General features: G+C 39.6%; 1 protein-coding gene across 10 annotated transcripts in view; it reads left to right on the plus strand.

The window, feature by feature from the left end:
• GRIA4 (glutamate ionotropic receptor AMPA type subunit 4) overlaps nucleotides 1-24,176 on the plus strand; it is a 283,762-nt gene extending 259,586 nt beyond the window's left edge. For 3 of the 10 annotated variants that reach the window (XM_048844287.2, XM_048844297.2, XM_048844246.2), the window contains 3 exons: nucleotides 11,483-11,597; nucleotides 14,500-14,634; nucleotides 23,056-24,176. In XM_048844287.2, the coding sequence (XP_048700244.1) occupies nucleotides 11,483-11,597; nucleotides 14,500-14,634; nucleotides 23,056-23,220 (415 nt within the window). In that variant the 3' untranslated portion in view covers nucleotides 23,221-24,176. Of the gene's footprint in view, nucleotides 1-3,738; nucleotides 3,854-11,482; nucleotides 11,598-14,499; nucleotides 14,748-16,027; nucleotides 16,211-23,055 lie in introns of those variants that run through there. The other 7 variants (XM_048844266.2, XR_007355785.2, XM_048844283.2 and 4 more) reach the window with 7 other exon arrangements.
• The last annotated feature ends 376 nt before the right edge of the window (nucleotides 24,177-24,552 follow it).

The raw sequence follows: 24,552 nt of genomic DNA on the forward strand, positions 1-24,552 counted from the left end.
TTGCCACTCATACTCATGTTATGTAGAACTTCTCCTAAGTAAAGAACTACTTAGCATGAGTAAGAGTGATGAAATCTACTCTCCAGGCTCAAATATATTTTCAATTCAAAGTAATCATCATCAAACCTGTTGAGAAATTTCTGCTTCACAATGACATTTCTGTACCAGTCTGCTGTCTGAGCATAGAATTTCTCTGTATGTTTCACTGGGAAGAGGGCAGCAGATTATTGACATATTTTGAGGTGTACCCTGATAACAAAGCAATGGAAAGAGCAGTGTGAAACTAACCTGTTTTTACATGGCCTACTAGATGTAACGAGGAATACAATATGTTAGAATTAGAAACAATAGAGCTTAATTTCAGAACAATGATTGCATCTTAAATTCTCATTTACTTCTCCATCCTTTTTATTTCCATTTTTCTATTGTGCTGTGAAACTGTCTATGGATATGGCTAATAACCCTGCTAAATAACCCTCTCATGAATGGGTGGGGTTTTTGTATTTGGGGGAGGGGTGTTTGATTGTTTCTTAGGACTTGTATCATGCAGCTGCAGCTGCTCTAAAAGATTATGGAAAACTTTTCCTCACTAACCTTTAATACTTTTACAGATAAAAGTAGAATACTTGGTAAATGAGAATAATGTCCCGCGTCCAGATTGAAATTAAAAAAGAGGTTTAATTCTTCAGTGTCTTTTAAAAAAACAAACATGTCTAGTTTTTTATATACAGATTATAACAGTGACCTTGAATAGCCAGAAGAAAGATCTAAGTTATATGAACATTAACCTGAAAAATCTTCCGAAACTTGTAGTACTAAAGGCAAAATCCTATTATTAAGTTGTTAAATTTTTGCTCTGTTCTTAGGAAAAAATTTCTGAAGTCAGTGAGAGATCTTTGCCTGAATAAGGACTCAGGCAAAATTGAATAACGACTTCAGGATTTAAGGCTTTTTATCAGTCATAACTGAAGTAAAAGGAAAGTCTCCACTTACTTGAATAGGCACTGATTGAGTTCTTAGCCCAGAGAGGACATATAATATGGTTTATGTTGAAGATCATAAATATACTTTTTAGAAATTACAAAATAGCAGCTAAACTATTATGTCTGTAGTGGTGCCAAGTATATCTCATTTAAATAATACGCATGATTCAGCTGCATTTAGGCCTTGAGTCAGCAACACACTTAAACATGAGCCTGACACTGAGCACACAAGCAGCTCCATTGAAGTCACAGGCTTAAAGGTAGGCATTTGTTTAAGTGCATTGCCGAACTGGTGCCTTACCTGGGGCTGCTCCTGAGAGGCAGCTCATCTCCCGGTTACAATATCCCTACCACACCTATTTAATCAGGCCCAAGCTGTGCAGCCCTGGCATTCAGCAGCACGATCCTTGGCATTACTCTTTGAGGTACTGAGCAATATGACTGAGGGTTGCAGACTCTGGCGCTATATTAGACCCTCTTCCTGCTGCCATTGAAACGAGCAGGAATTTTCACCATTGACTTCCCAGGGCAGCAGGCTCAAGCCTTACATGTAAAACTTTTTCAAAACAGAGAATATGGTTCAGTATCAAGGAAACAAGGCTGCTGGGACCAGCTTCCATCTTGGCCTCAATTCTGCAGTCCTCACTGAGGTAAAACTCCCATTCAAGTTAATGGAAGCTTTGGCAATTCTGTGAACGTAGTGAGCAGTCTAAAAGCACAGGCTTTGTATCTAAAAGCACAGGCTTTGTACCTAAAAGCTTAATTAGAAACCCATAGTAAATATCTCTGGTTTAGAAGCAATTGCTTCCCAGAACAAAAGGGACAAATGAACAATTTCAATCCAATTTTGCTATTTCTCCTCTCTCTCTAGATCATGACCTATAATTAGAGTACTTATATAAAATTACATTTGTCAGACTGGCTGCTAAATTCCCTTCTAAGGCTTTATCCACAAAGAACAGTCTGTTATCACTCCCAGTACAGCTTACATTTCTCCCTTTTCAGTTTCAGGGGAAGGCAAGCAATTACATTATCTGCATTGACAATCTAATATAAATTTAACTACAATAAAAACAGAAGCAGACCATAGCTGTTTAGAAATAGTTTCCAAAATTTCAGTTAACCAACAAAGATCTGTCTGGTTTCCAACAGGGGCTCATATGAAAAGGTAGTTCCAAGCAATAAAAGACAAAGGAGATGTTCTAAAATAGGAATTTACCCAATAAATAGGAATGTATCTGTCCCTGTGTGAGGTGGAAAACTCCATGAGTTTGCACTCAATGTGTTTCTGATCTGTTGCTTCATCTCTGGAGCACAGGTGCCCCTTTCCTACTGAACAGAGGGTTCCACCATCAGACTCAGATGGGATGCCCCTGAGATCCATGGAATCGCAGTCACCTCTTTGGCGATCCTGTTCAGCTTCATTGCCTCCTGATATCTCCTATGACTCTTGGCAGCAGGAGTCCTATAGGAGCCCTGTTGCCAAAGAATCTCCCACTTGCTCTTTCTTCCAGACCTTCCTCACAGGGTTCCACATTAGGGAGAGGGACAGCAGGTAAGTCAATGTCCCCACTGAAGTCCTTCAGAGTTAGTGATGGGAAGATGCCATGGACAGAGGAAGTCCTCTTCCAGTCCCTGCCCAGCCTCCACAGAGGGATTTCAATAGGGACAAGCAACGGGTGGGGGAAGTGGTGCTTCCTGAGCTTCACCATTTGTACATGGGGACAATAACATTTACTTTCCTTCCATGAGTGAGGTCAGGATTTATTATTTAGGGATAGATTCCTGCTAATCTTTTCACAGGGGCATAGGGGAAGAGGAAGGTAGCATGAAGCATCCCCTACTCACCCCGCCCACATACACACACACCTTGTGCAGTCCATGTAAGGGCTGGCCAGAATTGCAGTCCCTGTGCTGAGGAGATCATGGACTACAGTTGCCCCTGTGGATGTGAATGGTGCCCCAACATTACCTACCCTCACCACATCAGCCGGCAGACCCGCTGGATGTCTAGGGGGAAATATGCTCACACCTTAAAGGGAGGTAGCTCTGTCTGTGCTCCCCACATCATGTAGGTAAAGTATAAACATGTGAAGCATTGTATAAACTCTTATTAATAATATGCATGATTAAATATTGATTTAGCTGTCTAGCTTTAGGCTTTGTGACACATATCAATTCATTATTTAAAACATCATTATGATCATTAAGAAAGATATGAGGCAGTGCATCCTAAACAGCTGTTAAACCTCCAAAAAGGTGGTGAATGCAGGATAAATGCCTTGATAGATTTAATAATCAACCAGTTTTTAAATAATTGTAGTCCTTAGTTTAAAATATTTTATAGCTCTAACAATAACACTGCCTATCTAAAAAAAAATCTAGACCCATATTGACCTGTTTCTCTAAGTGTTCATATTCAAAACAGACTCAAGCTAACCAGAAATATAAATCCAGCATGACTTAGTATTATTTTACAAAGATGCTCAGATAACTGTTTGGTTGGTTCATAGAATGTATAGAATTTTACTTGCTAAAAGCTGGGTCATTTAAAAAAAGTCTGTTGTATTCTGGAAACACTTTTTTTGCCTCTGAAAGTAAGCAAAATTATTTATACTGTCAGGAGGGTTGTCAAATGGAAATGAGAGGTTTATTTAGTGTGTGGATCAAGCTTATAAAAGAGCTTAAGTCCTCATTCCTTCTAACATCTTAACAGCTGTGCAGTTTCTTACAAAATATGTTTTATCGTTTCAAGAAATGCTGTTAACCTCGCAGTTTTAAAACTGAATGAACAAGGCCTCTTGGACAAATTGAAAAACAAATGGTGGTACGACAAAGGAGAATGTGGCAGCGGGGGAGGTGACTCCAAGGTTAGCCTCAATGTCACCAAAGCGGGTAAACAGTATGTAAAGTAATCGGTGCATCTGCTGGGGCTTTACCTGCAACCAAACAAACTTCAGTATTGCTAGTAACCGCGCTCAAGATCCAGATGTATGTGATTACTGTCAAAGCAAAAATATTTGCATTCATTGCAAGTTTCTCAAGTGGAACTTGTTTAAGCTATGAATTCTATCATCAATCCTCAGAAACCTTCCTGTGTCAAGAGTAGATGACCTGCGCCCTATGCAAAAAGATACAAGACCAGAGCCATCTCAAAGCTAGGTCTACTGAACAAGCAACAGGAGACCCAGAAGCAAATATGAGCATCAGACTCCTCATTTTCTGGACTGCATTGCTCCTATGTGTTTTTTCCTAAATATTAGAGGAAAGTGGAGCAACTCAGCTCTGCCTCCTCATAGCAGCGGCTCAGGATGTACTGGCTCAGGAATTTTCTATTTATACAAATTTCCAGCTAAAGTATCCAATACACTGATGCGATTTCCAGTTAAAATAGCACACACTGGAATGTTGTGTTACATTACCTGGAAGCTGAAATTCATGTGCATTCCCTAGGAAAAAAGTTAACTGGTAATTGCAGCTGTCTCTTATCCTTCACCATGTCAACAGCTCTGAATTTTAGGCCGTTACTAATGCCCTGGATAAAGTTAACCTACTTTTCCTTCATTTCATCTAAACTGAGACTTTCAAATGGCCTGTCACATAACTTGTTTTGCCTTCTCACATCAGCATCCATTAGGCAAACTAATGTGTGCTGAAATGGCGTAGGGGAGAAATTAAGATACTAAAAGTAGCCCTCGATGTGCCAATCAAACACTCTTCAATATATATTTGTGTGCATGGGCGTGTATGGAATATAGAGAGAATACTACATGGGTAACTGTGAAGATACAAGGCTATCTATATTGAGGGGTTCTGGTGATGCTGAGGAAACCCAACATGTTTAATTAGCCTTCTTTACAGTTTCTTACATTGTATTTTTTCTCCTCCCCTCCTTCAACCCTCCTTTCCTGACACTCTGCCCTTGCCGCAGAGACCACTTCTTGTGCCGCTTTGCACTCACCCAGATCTGGTGTCCTAGTCCTCTGTTGTTTGCCTTCCATCCTGCTGCTCTATCAAGTTTTTTTCCCCACGGGTCTGCTGGCCACCGGTTACAGTTTTAAAAGTGGTCTTTAGTTTCTTCTCCTAAGTGCATGTGGACATGAAGTTCATTGGCACTTACTGCAACTGCAGATAACTTCTTGTAAGAAAGCCTATTTGATGTGCCATAAAATTCTCATCTTCCCTTTTTTTTTTTCCATAATACTCCATCCAAGTTACCACTGGCCTGAAGTTTCACTCACTGTGAAACTTCACTGTTGGGCTTTTTAAAAAATACTATATAATAGAATATATTACAGAAATGTCATGGGGGTGATACTACGCTTGTGAATGAACACTTTTTTTCCTATAATGTATCTGAATCATCCCAGAAAATCTCAGGAAAAACTTCCTAACTGTCAGAACTGTAGGGCAATGGAACAGACTGTCTCGGGCGGTTGTGGAAGCCTCTTCACTGGAGGTTTTCAAAAGGAGGTTGGAGAGCCATCTGTCTGGGATGGTTTAAACACAACAAATCCTGTATCTTGGCGGGGGGTTAAACTAGATGATCTTTGTGATGCCTTCTAACCCTGTGTTTCTATGGTTCTATTATCTGTTTGAAATATAAAACACAAAACTATGCTTAATGTTTCAAATCAACATAATGAGATAACTGCCTTAGAACTCTATCTGCCTTAACATCTGTTATTAATAACCCTGGTAGATAGGGACCACATGCAATGAGGTAGAGGAGGGCAGCCAGCAGAGGGAAAAACAGGATGTCCTAGGATATCAGAGGGAAGATGGAGATGGCCTGGTGTAGAACGCTCAGCAGGGGAATAGGGAGTGAAGGGTGGGGTGGGAAGTGACTGCATGGGGAGGGAGAGGAAAAAACAGTAGTCAGGGAGGAGAAAGCTAGGAATGCAGCTTCATGAAGTAAGGTGCCGGAACTGCATGCACAATGAGAACTGGACACATTGCACAGGGGAGTGTAAAGAATGGGACACAGGGAAAGTTGAGACTGCTACATCACAGTAGGAAGGATGGTGGATAAAGGGAGTATTATCAGGGATAGACAACACTGGGAGGCGTAATATATAAATGCTGCATAGCTGCAGCATCTGTTTTTATAAAAAATACAGATGCCTGAACTCTTGACTGGCTTAATATAAATGTTTTATTGACATTTATCTTCTACAAAATTCCTTGTTTTGAAGTAAAGCTACAGATCCACTAATAATCTTACAGGATCTGATCCACTGATGTCAGTGGGAGTCTTTTCATTGATTTCATTGGGCCCTGGGTAAGGCTTTTATATTCTCTCTCTTTTTTTTTTTCTTTTTTTCCTGTCGGAGGATCAAGTTAGCAGAACATAGAGAACAGAACCACATGATGGTCTGCTGTACTGCTAACTGCTACAAACAGTAGTTCAAGTCCATGAGTCAGGCCCTTAATCAGAGTCCCTTTTTTGATTTGTATAAAGTTAAAAAAAATGATTGGATTGAGTCCAATTCTAGATTACAGTATTCTACACTCTCCCTGATGAGATTAACAACCTCTCCCCCATCCTGAAAGCAATACAGCACTCTAGGCCTACACGGCCAAACTGATCTGTGCCCGCTGATATTCAGCCAACCAGCCAGCACACACAACCCTAAACCCAAAGCATTCCTTCATGGTCATGCCAAGGGACACACTGTAATCAATTCTAAATTGCTCAGCAACTCTCAGAAGGAGTTTAGCATCTTGTGAAACCAGGCCCTTGCAAACTCCTAGAACCATTCTGTGCTCTTAAACTAAAGCTTAGTATATAGTACTGATGTACCAGCCCTCACCATTTTTGTTTTAACCCCAGCTACATAAAGGAAAGGTCTCCAATAATTCAGAAATAGAGTTCATTAGTGTTCTGTGGTTACCAGTTCCCTTCAAGATCTCCATGTCACTAATTTATAGCTCATATTGACTTTCAATAAGATTTAGTGCTAACGTCACTTTTGAAAATAGCACTTAGGTGCTTTTGAAAATAATAACCCAAGTCTTAAACACATGCTGCCTCAGGTGTACATGATAACATTAAACTCCTTCAAATACACCGGACCATCGCTAGAACGCGAGATTTGGGATCCATGTGCGGTACCGCGTTAACGCGGGGACCCCATTAAAATGAATTCCAATTAAAGTAATTAAATTTGGGATCCATGGCCGCAACTGCGCTATATGCGAATTTGCGCTATATAGACGAGCGTTCTAGTGAGGGTCCAGTGTATAGTTTTTGCCATTTAATTTCCATTTCTTTTTACAAAAATAAGAGAAAACATTGAACAATAGCAATAAAACTGGCTCTCTACTTCTGTTTGCCACCCACATGCTAATACAATGCTCCTCTTCTTTCATTTAGTGGATGGACTGGCCTTATAACTAATTAAAGGCTTAGTCACAAGTGCTTCTATTGCATAGCAATTATCCCCCTCTTTTAAATTTTGCAGTGGTTTTAGAACCACTCCCTGCTGTAGCTCTTGGTGCTGCATGTGCCCATTAGTGCAGTGTTGTATGATATTAAATTAGGATCATTTTTCACAATTAAATTATTCAAGTTTTATGCCATTATAATTTTTAGTTCCCAACATAAAAGTCAGGGCCTTACCCTTTTGAACATAGTTCCTCCCACCAGTAAATGGGTGAAGATGGAACAGGAAAGAACGACAGGAAAGCCAGGTGGGGAAGTTGGTAAAATAAAAAATAAAGAATGTCTTTAACTGCATATTATTCTCCCTGGCCCCTATCCCCCAGTCTTTACTTAAAGACTGCCACTGACTTTAAATTGGACTGGAGATTTGGATCTTCTTCACTACAAAATCCTAAAATTCTTATGATATACAGTATATGCAGTGTGACTATTTAGATAGTATGGGACAAATGCTGCTGTGTTACTCCAGATTCACACTTCTGTAAATTAGAGCACAGTTTGCTCCTAGTACTGCATGTGCAAAGCTGGGTGTAGAAAGATTTATACCACCTCCAACATTACATAATGGGTCAGATCTTCAGCTGATGTAGGTTGACTTCAATAGAGCTACACCAGCTTACACTAACAGAGGAGCTGGACCAACTTTTTTAACTTGAGTCCCTAACCATGTTTTTTAAAAAAAATCATATTAATTATCATTTGGCAATATAATGTACAGTATACAGGACTGAACTTGGTGGAAAATTTAATTCCAGATAAGTTATCCATTTTATGTTTCTGTACTACCCTTCTCTAATATGCCGTAAATCATATTGACCTAGATTCTGCCACCCTTAAAATCAATGGAGCTACTTACCAAATATGTTTCTACTCAATGTGGGAAAGGTTGGTAGCATCTGACTGTTTGACAGGTGTGGTTAGAAAAATCTAGGGCTTGAAGGAGAGATTTTCAAAGAAACAAAGGGTCGCGACATATTCAGTTCCCACTGAAAGCCAATGGGATTTGGACACTTAACTCTCATTTGTGCCTAAAACGTTAAAAACAAAAAACAAAACATTATTCTATATGAATTTTTGTGAAGAACTAAAATACTAAAATACTAAAATAAAGTAACTGTAGTCTGGTTTTGATAGAAATTTTGCAAGCCTCTAAAGTTCCTTTTAATTTTGAATGTGTTTTTTAAACTCAGACTTTCAGATCACTTTTAAATCTGATAATTTCTTCCTAACTTTAATATCTACCTATGATATCACACGTGGCTCATTTAAAGATGGACACAAATACAATTTTAAAAACATCAGACATTTTTAAATTCCACCCAAAGTGTCAACAGTATTTCGTCATGTGCCTTAATGGTGCTATTTACATAAAAACTAAAGGGAAAAATTCTGTCTCGTCCACACACACAAAACTCCCATTGAAGCATTGGATGGAAGTCTCTAAGGGCAAGCTTGCCTTAGCAGCTGTAGACTGTCAATAGGACAAGTGGCTGAATAGAAAGATTAGTGCTAGAGAACACTGAAACATGGCCTCTCACACAGAGCTCACTGACTGTACTGCTATGGACAAAATGAAGTTCTTCCTCTATCCTGCCCATTGCAACCAGCTACCTAATACAGAAGGCTGGTTAACTTGCAAATGTAATTTTCCCGTTAGAAAGTAAAAATCATGAAATCAGTTGGTTTTTCTCAATGAAAAGAAAACCTGAAAGTTCCCGCCAAAGCACTGCGTATGTAGAAGGTGCCTATGGGAGCAGAAAGGATGATACAGATGGATCAAGGGTGGGTGGGAAAGAAGAAAGAAACTCAACATGTGGCAGGTGTTAGGCAGCTTTATGTTCCTAAATTCTGAATGCTTGTGCTGAAATATCAAACAAAAGAGTGGGGAAATTACTATCGACTCCCCCTACACACAGGTAGCCATTGTTCTTGACTGTTCATATACATAATTCATTAATATTTAGCTCCTAATTTTCATCTCACTTAAACCAGTTGAATCTGGAATAACTCCACTGACTTCTGTGAAGTTGCTTTGGATTTTCACGGTGACAACAGAACCTGGTTGTCCCTTCTATGTATATCCTGTGATGTGGCTGGGGATAGAAAGATTCAAATGGGGCGCTGGTGTTGGCCAAAACATTAGTGGTGTTGGCCAGTGGCTATCCAAGCCATATTACAATGTAAATTATTTCACACCTGTAGCAGAAGCAAACAGAGATCATATTAAGAAGCAGCTTGCCAGCATCCCAAACGGCCACCCACTAATTTTAGTTTTCTCAGCTGTTATAGTCTCTGACTCCACTTGCAACCTGCACAGCCTGCTGCCAGGAAGCCTGACAATAAAATGTAAGTTTAAATACTCAACAAGTATAAACTCAAACAATATATCTTTTTTCTGTAGTAGTATCAGTGCATTCTGTGTGAACGTAGTGGGGTTGAATTTGAAAGCGTACAAAGTATTGTATTTGCTTACAGAGATCATTAGAGAGTACATGGAAATGTATTGAAGGTAGTCCATATGGATTAAAGGCCATGATCCATAGAGCTAACCTTGGAAACCTGAATTATTATTTATTTTAATATCTAAATATATTTCTTCATGAGAATTCTGAGAAATATAGTTAAATCAGTTACAGAAACATAATTCGAGCGTGACTAAACCCCTCTTTCTTTTATAGTAACTACTTTAATAGTGTCATTCATTTTTGACATAGTGTCACTAAACTAATTAATGTTTCAGTTGTTTTAGTTATTACAATTTTAAATCTTGCATTTATAGATTATCATTTTAGAAACATTCTGGGTTGTAGCACATTACATGAAATGAGTTCCATCGGAGGAATTGGGTGATATCTTAAACACACAAGCTCAAGTTTTGTATTGTGTGATGCTACCAGAACATGTCAGTGCTATTGTTTTCCAATATCTAAGAGTAGCCCATCTATTATACATTGTTTCAGGTTGTCTGCCTCCCTCTCTGGTATACATTGTATATTCATACACACCTGCACATAAATACATATCTATATGCAGGTCACTAAGAATTTGATAGTCAATGTTTTGAGAGGGAAGGTAAATTAAAGTTCTCATAACCAATTATTATTTGAGTTGTTTTCAGGATAAACTGTCCCAGTGGCAGGAAGGGTGAGCATTAATACAATACACTGGAGATTTTTAATGGAGTTTTGGTAACTTCAGTGTAACCCCACAGCAGCTCATGACTTTGATGCCATGGATTGTGTTTTATATGAAGACTAAACTTGGTTGGATTGTCTTAATCAAATAACCTAACTCGGAGGGCAGGTTCCAAGCAATAATTTATTACCTCACTGGACCCCTTGTAAACACTTACTAAATAAGTGAGATTTAAATATGTTTTATTTTCCAGGACCAACGGGTCAGTGCAAATGATATTGAGTATGGAAACGTACTAAGGCTTGATAGTCATTTCCCTTTATTCTGAGGTTAACAACATTAGGACCTCATCCTGTAAGTTCTCTGCATGCAGAACTACTGCTGAAGTCAATAGGTTTTCTGCATGAAGGATGTTTATAGGGTTGTGCCAATTGATACTGTAAACAAACGTCATGAGAATTAAAATTTCACGTATCTCTATCACTGGGAAGGCAGTGCATGAAATAGCTATGGCCAAGTTGTATTCTATGAGTGTGTGCATGTGTATGTGTACACACACACACAAACTAAAATAAATTGGAAGCCAGGAACACGAAAGTCTTCTATCTAATCTCATTGTATTGAAGACATTTTAAATCTCAGAAGAATATGTTGTTAATGCCGACAAGCCAATAGTTTTGGGTTCACAGTAATTGCATACTATTTATTTAAAAATCTTCCCCAGCAGTATGTGCCTGTTACCTAAAGCGATGGAGCAGGTCCCAGTCATATGTCTGTTTCTAAACCTGGGCCTACAGTACATGACATAGCACCCACTGTGGCCTCTGCTCTGTCACTTTGCAATGCGATTCTATGTAGTTTTACTTGAATAACATAAAATAACATATATAATGTTATTTATGTTATTTTCCACGTGAAGAACTCCTGTAAACCTTGCCGTTTTGAAACTCAGTGAGGCAGGCGTCTTAGACAAGCTGAAAAACAAATGGTGGTACGATAAAGGTGAATGTGGACCCAAGGACTCTGGAAGTAAGGTCAGTCGCTGCAGTTCGGGACCTACTGTTGTGTTCACAAAGCAGTAAAGGGAGTAATGAACAAAATGACATGGAAATAAAATAAATAGCTTTAAACACTCATTAAAGGATCTGGAACAAAAAAATGCTTCCCCCACCCTCACTCAAATAGGCATGTGCCCCCACTTTAATTTAAAGAAGCACTATTGCTCTTCCAGGTTTTCAAATGAGGTTGATGTAAAAAAGAAAATAATTGTTGCTTTCCTTTTGAAAGGTAAATCACATCCCATCTTCCTATATTTTTAAGGGTGATTGAAGAGCTTCAAGATGGGTTATTTTTCCTCTGTGTGAGAAGAGCATCTCCATTAACTGCTGTGCAATTTATCCCTTTCTCCATTTGTCCTTATTTGGGAGATGGCCTAGCTGAGTTGTTTGCTTATATTCTGTGAAGGTGAACACTCAGGCATTCAACACAACAGCCTGGCCTCGTTGTACAGGAACAGGAGTGGAGATAATATGAATTCTGGGGTGAAAGGGCTTCAACTTTTAGTACTCTGCTTCCTAAAACTCCAAGTATATCATCTCTGGGTTTCAAATCCCAGGCGCCCCCTTACCTCACTGCAAGCCCAAAAATTAAAGAGTCTTAGGGAGTACATCCTCCCCTTCCACTTCCCCTGGGAAGAAGGATTTCAGAAGCAGATATTCTTCTGCTCACTTGAAAGCCCTCTCAGTTAATCCCCGCCATGTATTCCCTTATCATTCTGGGTAAGGTGACCATATTTTCCCAAAGCGAAAATGGTACATGGCACGGGGCTGGCTTGTGGCGTCCACCCCACCCGCACCCGGGGCCAGCCTGAGGATCCCCTGCCACCCGCCTGCCCGGGACTGGCCCGAGGCCCCCCTCTACCTACTGCACATGGGGCTAGCCCAAGACCCCTGCTGCCAGCCCATGCGGGGCTGGCCTGGCCTGAGCCGCTCTCACAAGCCCTCCCTCCAGCACAGGGCTGGCATTGCCAATTGCCCCTCCTCCCCCCACACATTCTTCCATGCCCCGCTAGGGGTTGCACCCCACTTTTTTGGCAAAACTGGGCATTTCTTCAATTTGCTCATGGCAACTGATGATCAGTTGGCAAGAATAAATGGGACAAATGCCCAGTTTTGCCAAAAAAGTTAGGCCAGCTGGGACAGGGCTTAAAAAAGGGACTGTCCAGGCCAGAACGGGACATATGGTCACCCTAACTATGGGTATCTCAGCAGTTTTCTCCTGGCTCCTCTTTCTACCTCCCAACCTTTGCGCAGAGCCTAAACAGGAATATGAGAGACATTGACTGGTTGCTGCTTTGTAGCACCAAGAGTGACCCCAAAGGTCAGAGGGAAAAATTAAAGTGAAAATGAGTTTGCCCCCTTGTTTCTTACTACATGGCAAGTGAAATCTGAGGAGGGGATTTAAACCAACCAAGAGCAATGCAGCCTCTACTAAGGCAGAAACGTAACTATCATTATCCCTGTGTGTGACAGCTGAGGAGGCTTTCACCTAGCACTTACTTTAGGCCACCATTTCCCCTCAATAAAATCTTCCTTCTTCTTGACCACAAGCATCATGACAACAACTGACCTGACAACAGAGAAGAATGGCCATTGCATCCAAGACCATGAGCCTACAGTAAACTAGCTAAGGGAAGAGAAATGATGCTGGGGTACAAGCATATGCCAGCAGCCAGTCACAACCTGGATTCATGTCCAGGTCTCCCGTGCATCAACATTAGTGTTATCTTCTACTTGTCGGGGCATTAATCCTACATCAAATAGTGCATCTTTAAATTAAACATTTCTACAAGTAGTGTTTAGTGTTCATGATGAATTAAACTTTCACGCAGTTACAAGAGGTTAACCACTTTAGCTTATAAAACAGAATTTTATAAATATCTTAATGTAAGCAATGTAGTACGTAAAAGTCCAATTTTGAAAAAATCCCTAGTCTAGAGACTTGTGCTGAAAAATTATGCACATCATTTTCAAACCCTAAAATACCCTAAAATTGCCAAAAACAGACTGAAACGTACAATAGATATTTGCTATGTTAAACCCCCTAAGGGGAACATGTATAAAATAACACCTACTTAAGAATACGTCACTAAAAGGGATAAGTATTGTTTTCTAAATTATTACAATACTTAGAACTAACTTCTAGTCATAAATTAATTGATCTTTAAATAATTCTATTAATATAATTTTTTTATATAACAAAGCCTAATAGTCCATTACCACGATACCAAAAAGATATAAAATAAAGTAAAAGTAAATAAACAGCAGTGGCTAAGGTAGTATGGGATATATTTTATGTTAATGAAAATGTGTTTGTGCTTTAATTAAGAGAGACAGCTTAAGTGTCACATACTTTAAGTATAAAGAAAAGGAGTACTTGTGGCACCTTAGAGACTATGTATTTAATTAGCTGAAAGCCAGGCTGGCTGAGTCTTCATATTGATGCATATCAAAAGCAAACACTATGTGTTAATAAAATTATGCAGAGTCCCATCTGATGTAAATGGATTTTTGGATTAGAGAGTTTTTAAATGACCATCAAATAAATCTAGTTTCATATCACTGTTAACATTTTCATTAAATAGAGGTAGATAGATCATTGTTTAAAGTTATAAATAACGGTAATACCATTTCACAGCTGTTAGCGAGTGACTGACTACATCCTAAAGTAATGATTTCCATGTTTGCCAGGAAATAATGGCACTTAATATATATTTTATAAATTCAGATAGGCCGATTTTTGTGAAGAAGTGTGTAAATGACTGTCAGTTAATTTCAGTTAAACCTCTTTTATGTATGTTTTCAGTGTATGATGTGTAGCTTTTGAGCTCCCGCTGTCTGACGTCAGTGGTTAACTCTACCGGTTCTGTTTCCTCAGGACAAGACGAGTGCCTTGAGTCTCAGCAACGTTGCTGGAGTCTTCTACATTCTGGTTGGAGGCTTGGGCTTGGCCATGCTGGTGGCTTTGATAGAGTTCTGTTACAAGTCCAGGGCAGAGGCGAAGCGAATGAAGGTGGCAAAGAGTGCACAGACTTTTAATCCAACTTCCTCGCAGAATACCCAGAATTTAGCAACATATAGAGAAGGTTACAACGTATATGGAACCGAAAGTGTTAAAATTTAGGGGTAGGACTTAGGGCCCACTACAGTGAGTGGGTGATGCATCTTGTAATGCAGTGTCGTGACCTGTCTGTCCGGTGGTGGTAATGCTTGCTTCTCAACAGAGCTTTATATTTTGGAAAACTTCAGTGCAAAGTGGTTCCGTTTTTTTGGCTGCAGATGTACAGTATACTACTCTATGTTGCGAATAGACATCTGCATTGCAAAGGCTTTTTTAATATGTAAAGAACATCTTCTCTTTTTAAAAAAAAACAGTTTGGTCTTACTGTATCAGTTGGGAGATTACAGCTATTTGACATTTTAGATACTAAAGCAAAAATAGAGTCCTTCTGTAGAGGGAGCCGCAGCTTGTTTGGGTTATTTGGCTGGCCTGTTTTTCTAAGGGCTTTTATTAGTATTGAATTACTATTTATTAGCCCGTTTGTAGCTTTTTATAGGGATTATAATCAAGTTTTGGGTTAGGTCAGTAAGCCTTAGTCAAAGCTTTAGGGAGAGCAAGCATTGTGATATGATTCTAAATGTGATGAATCTTTTTTCCCTACCCTCCACTCCTCTCCCTTGATGAATAGAATTGGATGCTATTTCAGCATGGCATTTGTTTAGTAAATCCTTCCTTGGGCCAACCCTTGTCCTACTGCAATAACTATAAATAATGCCAATATTGTTAATGGAGTTTAGAGATTCACATCAGTTTTCAGCAGACTAAGACCGACTATCCCTTTATCCTGCTGAGGAGCAATACCTTTTAGATGTAAATGTAGTGATTTCAGTGACTGAAATGTTAATGGTATTTAGCCTATTATGATGTAGCACGACGAAGTAGGTGTGCATGGGTGGTTTACTAATATAGTGAAAGAGCTGGTCTCTGCAGTGTGAACCTGGCTATCTAACTACTCCTGAGATCAGCACTAAATCCTTTTAAAATGGCATATAATAACAAATGGAACTTGTATATTATTAATATTAATATTATTATTATTATTATATAGTGTCCAAGGTATACTAAATGCTTTATAAATTAATATGCAGGTAGGATTGCTGCCTCCTAGTTGTTGCAGTCTAGAATTCTCAGTCCCATTCCATTAGCAAACCAGATTATTCCAATTTTGACAAAATGTTCTAAGCTAGATTCTTCTGGAATCATAGAACCGAGATGGGTATGGAACTTAAGTAAAGGGGTGTGAGAAGCAGATTTGGAACTGAAATTTTATTTTGCCACCTAGAAAGATTTCAAAGGAAAGAATTGTAGATAAAATTATTATTATTTTTATTTATTATTTATATAGCGCTGGAGCGCACGGCGCTGTACAATAGGTGAAGTGTACCAAACAAATAACAGTTCCCTGTCCCGAGGAGCTTACAGTCTAAAGGCACAGCCGGTACAATACAGAACAATACAATACAGAACAAACACAGAATGAACACAGAATGGTGTATGGTCATTATAGCTGGAACGCTTCAAGGAATAGGTGGGTTCTCAGGGGTGTTTTCAAGAAGGTGAGGGAGGGGGCTTGGCATACATTGATTGGGAAGCTTTTCCAAGCATAACATTTGTCTGTAGATTTCTTAGTATTCCTATTTATTAGTCGATATACACGCAGATATTTCCTGGCTATATTTTAATCATAACAGGGGCCTAGTTTCCCAATGACACAAAAGTGATTTATGCACCTAACTCTCATTAGTGAGAATGTGAGTCATGCACATTAATCCATAAACACAGAAGAGAGATCAATCCCTTAACACAAATCTGAATGTTGATAACAATCTAGCCTAGACTTGACTGTCCAGGTTACTTCAATGTGGCAAAACCACTGTGCCCAACATTAACAGCTGCTGTTAGATCTGATAGCTAAGTAGTTGATGCCAAGGTGACCCCAACTGTTTAGGGTAATGTTCATTAACCCTATGACACCAGGAGTTAGGATTTCCAGATGCCAACATCAAACACTGTACAAGGCTCCATGCCAACTCCCAGAACCAAAGGTTTTAAAAAAATCATGTTGTGAATGTAATTAGACAAAATGCAGATGAAAAGCTTTTTAACCCCTGCAGTTCCTGAGTGGTTTGCCCAACACTGAGCATGTTCTCAAGCTATTGCAGGGAACAAGGGCATGCATGTCAAATAGGTAAGCAAAGACTGTATGATAATAATAATAATTAATAATTAATAATAAAATATGCACTTGTTAGTTCTTTTTAAAATGGGAATAATGAACATTCATTTCAGGGAGTTATAGGTGAAGTTACACACCATTAAGTGTATTGTTGTTACTTAACACAACAGTACACCATGCGGGAGTAATCACATATTCCTGATCAAACTCACAAAGCAGGATGCACCCAAAATGTAGTCTTAAAAAATCCCAGTTCCCACCCAAATACTGACCTGGCCCACAGTCACTTAGCATGTGCAATATGGCAGGATAATGTAACAGGCATTATGACTACTCCTTTGATAGAATTTATTTAAATCCTTGTTTTCCCTTTTTTCCCCCTAAACAAACAAAACCAGAATGAGAACTCATCAAATTTTTTTTGAAAGACATTTCTTCATAGTTGAAAATGTTCTTTTTTCAAAAATGAATAGGTCACCATTTTTTCCAAGTATTTAGATTTTTTAGAAATTTTTTACAACATTTTTATCATTTTTTTATTGAAAGTGGTATTGAAACATTAGCATTTATTTTCTCATTTACTGAAAACCTGGGTTCCCATAAATTAATTTTGCTAACCTTTTTGATAATGATTTCAATAATGTTTAGCTGCTTAAACTATGTTAACTCCCCCCAAAATGAAAAACTTTTTCAACCCTCTGAAAAACACCCTCATAGTTTCAATATTTTTCAACTAGCTTATTCTGCTCAGGATATTTAATATAATACCTGCCTAAGAATTTTTATCAAGTTAATATTTATTTTAAACATTTCTCAAACAGAATATGTTTATACCTAGAAGACCATTGAGGCTAGTTGAGATCAATGAACTCTTTGGTAAAATATTATTATTCCATCCCCCAATTACACATTCCTAATGAGAATGTCTGTTAAGTGTTAGCAGCCTACAGCCTATGACTATGATTTCACACATTTCCCCTGCTCAGATTCTCTCCCAGAAAGAGCAGTGATACACATGTTCACTATTCATTTCAGAGCCTCATCTGTGCTCATTTAACCAAACGTAATTAGATCATGTTAGGACTATGGTCTGCCAATATATTAAAAAACAAACCGTCCATGGAAGTTATATGAGGTAAATGCCTGCATGAAAACCCAGGGCATTTCTGTTTTTAAATCAATCTAAAATATCTAAATTGTGACTGTTCTAAAATATCTGAATTAAAACGGGTTGGGGGGGGGGAGATCTTACACCACCTTAACTGTGAGCCAGGGAGTCTGAATATGTAGGGCTAGATTGTGTCTCTGGGACACAGCCATTGGTAAGAGGCGATGTGTTGCTGTGCCTCTGCAGGGGCAGCACAAGGAGGGAACTGTGGTTTAGGGACCCACAATTCCCTTGCTCCTCCCCGGCGGCTCCCATGGGCATTAATTTTCTACTGGCCTATACCAGCACCCAACTGCCACCCTGGAGACACCAGCTACCTGCACTGGTGGGTACACAGGGGGTAGGGTGGAGTCAATGTTCCACCTTCCCCGCCTCGAGCTATACAAGAGATCAGGCACACAAAGTCCCTTACCCCTCCGCACCTGGAGCCAACGAAACCCGGTTGCCCTTGTAAGGGACTAATGGGGGTGGAGTAACTCTTTCTAGGCCTAACTTCCCTATATGGGCATAAAGTCATGTGAAGATCCAGCCCCTTAGAATTTACATTTTTATATGCTTTGGTGTTTATTGGCATCTTATGTACTTATCTGCATTTTGTACTAACTCCTGGATGCTGTGAGTATGACCATACAAATAGCTCCCTCGTGTCAAGGGTTAATGACATCAGCGTGCTTGTCAGGGTGCAGGTAGAAGGGATGTATCTCAAGCTCCAAGTTGTTGCTCGCCAAATAGAAATTGAGGGGGTGGGGGTAGGAGGGAAGAAATAAAATTTTCAACTCTTCCTTCCCATCCTCTCTTCCTTAGTGGGCTGTCAACCTGTGAATGTCCTGAAGATCTGGATCCTGATTCAAGTGCCTCTCTTGCTTTCTCTCTCTCTCTCTGCCCAACCCCATACTTTTGGTTAATCTAATCACTTATTATGCAAGTGGCCAAATGCTACAGCAGGCACAGGCAACGTTTAGCAGCATCTTTATTGCATTGTTTTTGCACTTTACATTTTCAGTTTCATGTCCAAATTAGAAAATGGGGTGCGCAATTTGCCTTTAATATTTTTGGAAAGGAAATAACCATATTGCCCAGATACTACTAGTAGTCAGGGCTGTGTAAGAACCTGAATGGAATAAAATATCCACCCCATATTAAAGGTCCGATGCTCCAAGATGCTGAATGTTGTCGACTTCCATTTAAGTCAATGGGAGTAGGGCACTCAGCATCTCACAGGAGACACAACACCTTGTAGGGTCAACACCTTAAAGAGAGACTTTCAGACACACAGTCTCTGGATTTAACTGCCGTCTTCTTACTTACTCTTCATGGTTTTTATATTTTTTTCTTACTACTTTTTCTACAATAATTATCGGGACTTTTTCCCTCACAGCCCAACTTCTCCTCCTAATTGATTCTGCCGTCAAGCCATGACGTTGAATTTGTGACAGCATAATCAAGATAGGATTAGCCCTTCACTCTACCCGTGTGTTTAACTATGATATGATTCAGAAACTGCACTAGTTTCCTTGCTCAATGGTCTCCTCATGGTGATGAACAAATGTCACCTACCATACTGATTTTATTAGCTATTCCAGCTGTTTCCCATGAGGCGTTGTTAATCCATCTTTGGGATGGGAAAGGACACTTTTTTTCAGAAGCTTTGTTCCATTCCATCTGGGAAATTGCTCATCATCCCCAAGGGTTCTCTGGCCTAGGAATCCACTAGGTTCTATTTTGTCATCCTTCCTGTTCAAAGTGTATGTGAAGGGCTAGAAAAAACAGTGAGATGGTTTGGGCCACAAAATCATTGATACATGTAAAATATGAAGGTGGCCCTTATGTCTTTTTTCTTTATCCCTGGATTGTTCAGTCTCTCTGCTTCCCTGCTGCATGACCATGGTAGGGTCCTGGATTGGAAAACTGGCTGAAGTTCAATCCAAACAAGATGGAGGTGGTTCTGGTGGATAGGGAGATGTTTCTGGAAGACTTGTCAAGAATTATGCCAGCTCACTCTTTTGAGAGATATGTACTCTGTTTGTCAAAGAGATTTGAAATCTAGGGCTTATTTTGGATCTCACCAGCTCCAAAAATTCCAGATATCATCAGTGGAAAATGATGAAGAAAAAAAAGTGTTTTTTTTTTCTTGCAATTGGCCTAGAGAATGTTTGATTTTAGACTGGACCTCCCCATTTCTCCATGTCTTTGTCACTTCCAGAGTGGACTACTGTAATGTACTCTACTTGGGACCACCTAGAAGCTTCCACTAGTGCAGAATATACAGCCCATTAATTTATAGTTAATGAGATAAATTATACCACCTTACTTTATACTAGTGCTCTGCAAGCTGCAAGCTTCCTATTTGCTTCTTGGTGCAATTCAAGTTGTTGATACTACATAAAGTAGGGTGACCAGATGTCCCATTTTTAAAGGGACAGTCCTGTTTTGGGGGACTTTTTCTTGTATAGGCACCTATTACCCCCCACCCCGTCCAGTTTTTTCACAGTTGCTATGTGGTCACCCTATCATAAAGCTATGTATGATTTGGGGTACCATTGGGGTACCTAAGAGACCATTTCTCTCTGTATATACTACAGCTGTCATAGACCAAGGTGTTTTTGTTAACTATCCCTGGATCTGAATGCTGTGGGACTGGAGCCACTGTTCTTTCAGAGGCAGGTCTTGGACACTGTAACTGACTGTCCTAAAAATGGCTTCACCCCAGCCCAGATTTTTGGTCTTTAGGGAATGATCTAAAGCTCTTCTGTTTGCTGAGGTCTGTTCCTGAGTTAGGTAGTCTACCAGGGTGTTACATTACCTAGGTTTGTTAGGGTAATTGATTGGGGATGGTGCTTTTAATTCTATGCTCATTATGGTGGCACTGTCGTGTTGTACAACTGGAGATTGTTCTTTGACAATCTTTCTCTCTCTCCCTCTCATATATATATATATATATATATATATATATATATATATATAATAACGTCACAAACACAGGCTCAGGACTTCACTGCTGGCTCAGGCAGAAGGAGAAGCTGGGCTAGGTGGGACAAAGCTCATAACAGCAATAATAGCAAATAAAATGCAGGAAAATACCACAGTTCATTTCCTTTTTGTAAAAATCTGTTTTAGCCATTTTTCCAATGTGAGTATCCCCCTTCTAGTCCTCTAATTTTCCAGTATGTCTCTGATTTTATCTTTGTCCCCACACTTCATGGGTCACTCGTCTGTGTTATAGATAGAGCTGGTCAAAAATTAGAATTTCCATCTCTTGAACAATTCTAATATTTCAAAATTTGTTTAGAACTGTTGTAGTTTGGGAGCCTCCTGCCCACCCGGGTGACTGCCCAGGGGTGCCGTGCAGCAGCACAGAGGGGTGCGCTGCCAGCGTAGTGTCAGAAACTGCTCCCGGCTGGCAGGGGAGCAGTGGCGGGGGAGCGCCCAGATTGCTCCCTGCTTCCTCCGAGTGGAGAAACGCGGCGGGCGGGGGGAAGCAGTGACACCCAGATACTGCTCCCAACCCAACATTCCTCCACACCCCCATAGTGGGCTGTGAGGGGAGGAGTGAGGTGCAACACCAAGTACTCTGTGCAGCCCTGTAACTTTCCCTACCTGGGCTGGGCTGTGAGGCGAGTTTCAGGAGCTGCTGCCTGCCCCTTACACGGCCCAGGTCGGGAAAGTGACTTGGATGCAGGGAGCCTTAATGCCAGTCCTTGCTCCCCCCTTGTACCCTCTTAGGGCTGCGTGGAGAAACAACGGTTCAAGGGGAGGGGCGAGCAGCAATGCCAGCTGCTCCGTGCATCCAGGTCAGTTTCCCTTTATGTGAGCACAGGAGGGGGGTACAGGGATTAGGAGTGAAGGGGTCACAGTGCAGGGCTTGGGGCGAATGGGGGGTGGGGAGCCCATGGGGGCCAGGAGTAATGGGGGGACAAAATACAAGTTCACCTAGGGTGCCATTTTCCCTAAGACCAGCCCGCTCCTGCCTTCGTTCTCCTCTCTGGGTTGACTACATCTGCAATTATGCACCAAGGTTATGGGAATCTCATGGTGCACCAGGCTGGTTCAACTCAAGGGGAGACCATTGTATATCATGGGAAGTGTAATTCAGCCAGGGCTCCTAACCAATAGAAGAGAACAGGGGCATGAGGCATCCACCTACAATTCCTATGAGGCACCCAGGCAGCTCAGCTGGGAACAAATTAATGTCACACTGACCTGATTAATTTCAACAAACCAAAATGTTTCAGTTTGGGTCAACCTGATCCCACACACAATATTTTGTTCTGACTTTCCCGGAGGACATTTTTTAAAAATGTTGGCAAAATTGAAATTTTCCAGTAGAAAATGTTGCTTTTCTGGAAATAGCAATTTCAGTCAAACAAAGTCAATGGAAAATTCCTGATCAGCTCTGCTTATAGCCAAGTGTTTAGCAAATGAGATTTATGGAGAGCTCTCTGTGATTTGAAAATAGTAAATATTTTTTTTTACAAATAGAAGCCACACATTTCTTTAGGTTTGAACATGGATTAAATTTTCAAAATTAGAGTTTCCAGGTTTATAAAGTAATTTATAAGCAATTTTTATTTATAATTTTTAGTTGTTTATTGCTAATCAGAGTGTAGGGCCTAATCCTGCAAACACATATGCACATAAATAATTTTAGTCATGTGAAAAAGTGCCTGCCAGGCCCTGGCTATAAAGAGTATTATTTCTCGGATTGCTGCAGAATATCAGTGTAGTGTGAAGCACTTTAGATTAAGGTAGCCCTTATACTAATCAGTTGAGCAAACTGGGATTTTATACTTTGTCCATAGAATTTGCCTTTCACAAAATTTTAACAGCAGAATCTCTCGTCTGATTTTTATTTTTATTTTCTTTCCCCAGTGTAGTTAAATGCACTTTATATATATAAATATATATAGAAAACATGAAAAAAAATGCAGATGTCTAAAACTTGATATTTTGGTGTTTGTTGTGTTCCAGCTTATTGAGGAACAGAAATATTGTAACACTTTCTTCTCTTTTCCTTTTTCCTGCATCCTAGCTGACCTTTTCTGAAGCCATAAGAAACAAAGCCAGATTATCCATCACAGGGAGTGTAGGAGAAAACGGTCGTGTATTAACTCCCGACTGCCCGAAGGCCGTGCACACTGGAACTGCAATTAGACAAAGTTCAGGATTGGCTGTAATTGCATCGGATCTACCATAAAAACCAAAAAAAAAATTGAGTGCCTTATTTAAACTGTGTTGGTGACTGATGGGAACACAGCACAGACTGTAACGACATGGGAGTGTCATTGATGAACTAATACTTGGGCTGAGAATTGGAAAGTACGTCCAAATGCGCCAGATATCATCAGCAACAAAGTGTGCATGAGCTCAGCTCGGAAACCCAAACTCAGATTTTATATCAGGAAAATTCATAATTTAGTTTTGTTGGGGGGAGGTGGGCTGGGCTGGGTATATTAACAGCAACAAATTTCACTTGAGTGGACTTAAAACTAATAAGACTTGCCAATTAGCGCATCAAACTGTGAAGAACATGCTCAGAAAGGACAACATTTTGGTCTTTATCTTGACAAAGTGGGGAAAATAGCTATAGAAGTCAATGAACATGCTAACCTGTGTCTCCAAAACATCAATATATACAATGGAAGAATATCCAGCTGTGGAAACGAATCACTAAACTGTGATAAGAAAATAATAAATATGTAAATCCTGTGAAAAAATAAAGAAATTATTTACATTTTCTTTGAAAAAAGAGGAATATTGAAACATGCTTGCTTTTTAACTGATGTAAATTCGGTAGAGGACAACACAATTCTTTTTTCTAACCATCTTAGGGAACAATTCATTGCAATAATTGATATAAAATGCCATCACTGTAACAAAATTCAGAGACTTTTTTTTATAAAAGTTGTTGGTCGTCCTCTTGTTCGCTGTTACCTTCATTCTGTTACATCATTCCGTGTTCCACAGATTTGCATCTGTCTAACTACAAGAAAAACAAAAAAATTGTTTAGAGTACATCATCAGTCTGCAGTGTAGAATCAAAAGAGACTACGGGTCACTCATGTTACAAATATTATTTATAATCTTGTTCTGTGTAAAAAACTGTGGTTTTTGTACCCACCAAAAAGAATAAAACAACAAACGTTCTTATAATATTGACAGAGCTTGAGTTGTTTTCTGATCATTAGGGATGCCATCTGAAACAGCATAAAGAATGACTACATTGTGGTTGATTTCTGCTGTGAAACTCAGGACCATATGAGATACATATGGTTCGTATTACTTGCATATTTGTGAAGGGCTTTGAGATCCTTGGATGGAAGGCACCATAAAAGTGCCAAAATATTATTAATTATTATCGTTATTAATTATTATTATTACTGCTCATTAGAGCTTTCATTTCTGCTATGCTAGTGGAGTGTTTCAGTGCCAGGATTGTTGTCTGGTTAATAAATACATATGAGATGCTGGGGGTAAAAAAGATGGTGGGAGCAATCTGTTACAGTAGTTGGTCAAAACTGTTAGAATT

The sequence above is a fragment of the Caretta caretta genome, chromosome 1 (genome assembly GCF_965140235.1).
Source record: "Caretta caretta isolate rCarCar2 chromosome 1, rCarCar1.hap1, whole genome shotgun sequence".
In the NCBI taxonomy this organism is placed as follows: domain Eukaryota; kingdom Metazoa; phylum Chordata; order Testudines; family Cheloniidae; genus Caretta; species Caretta caretta.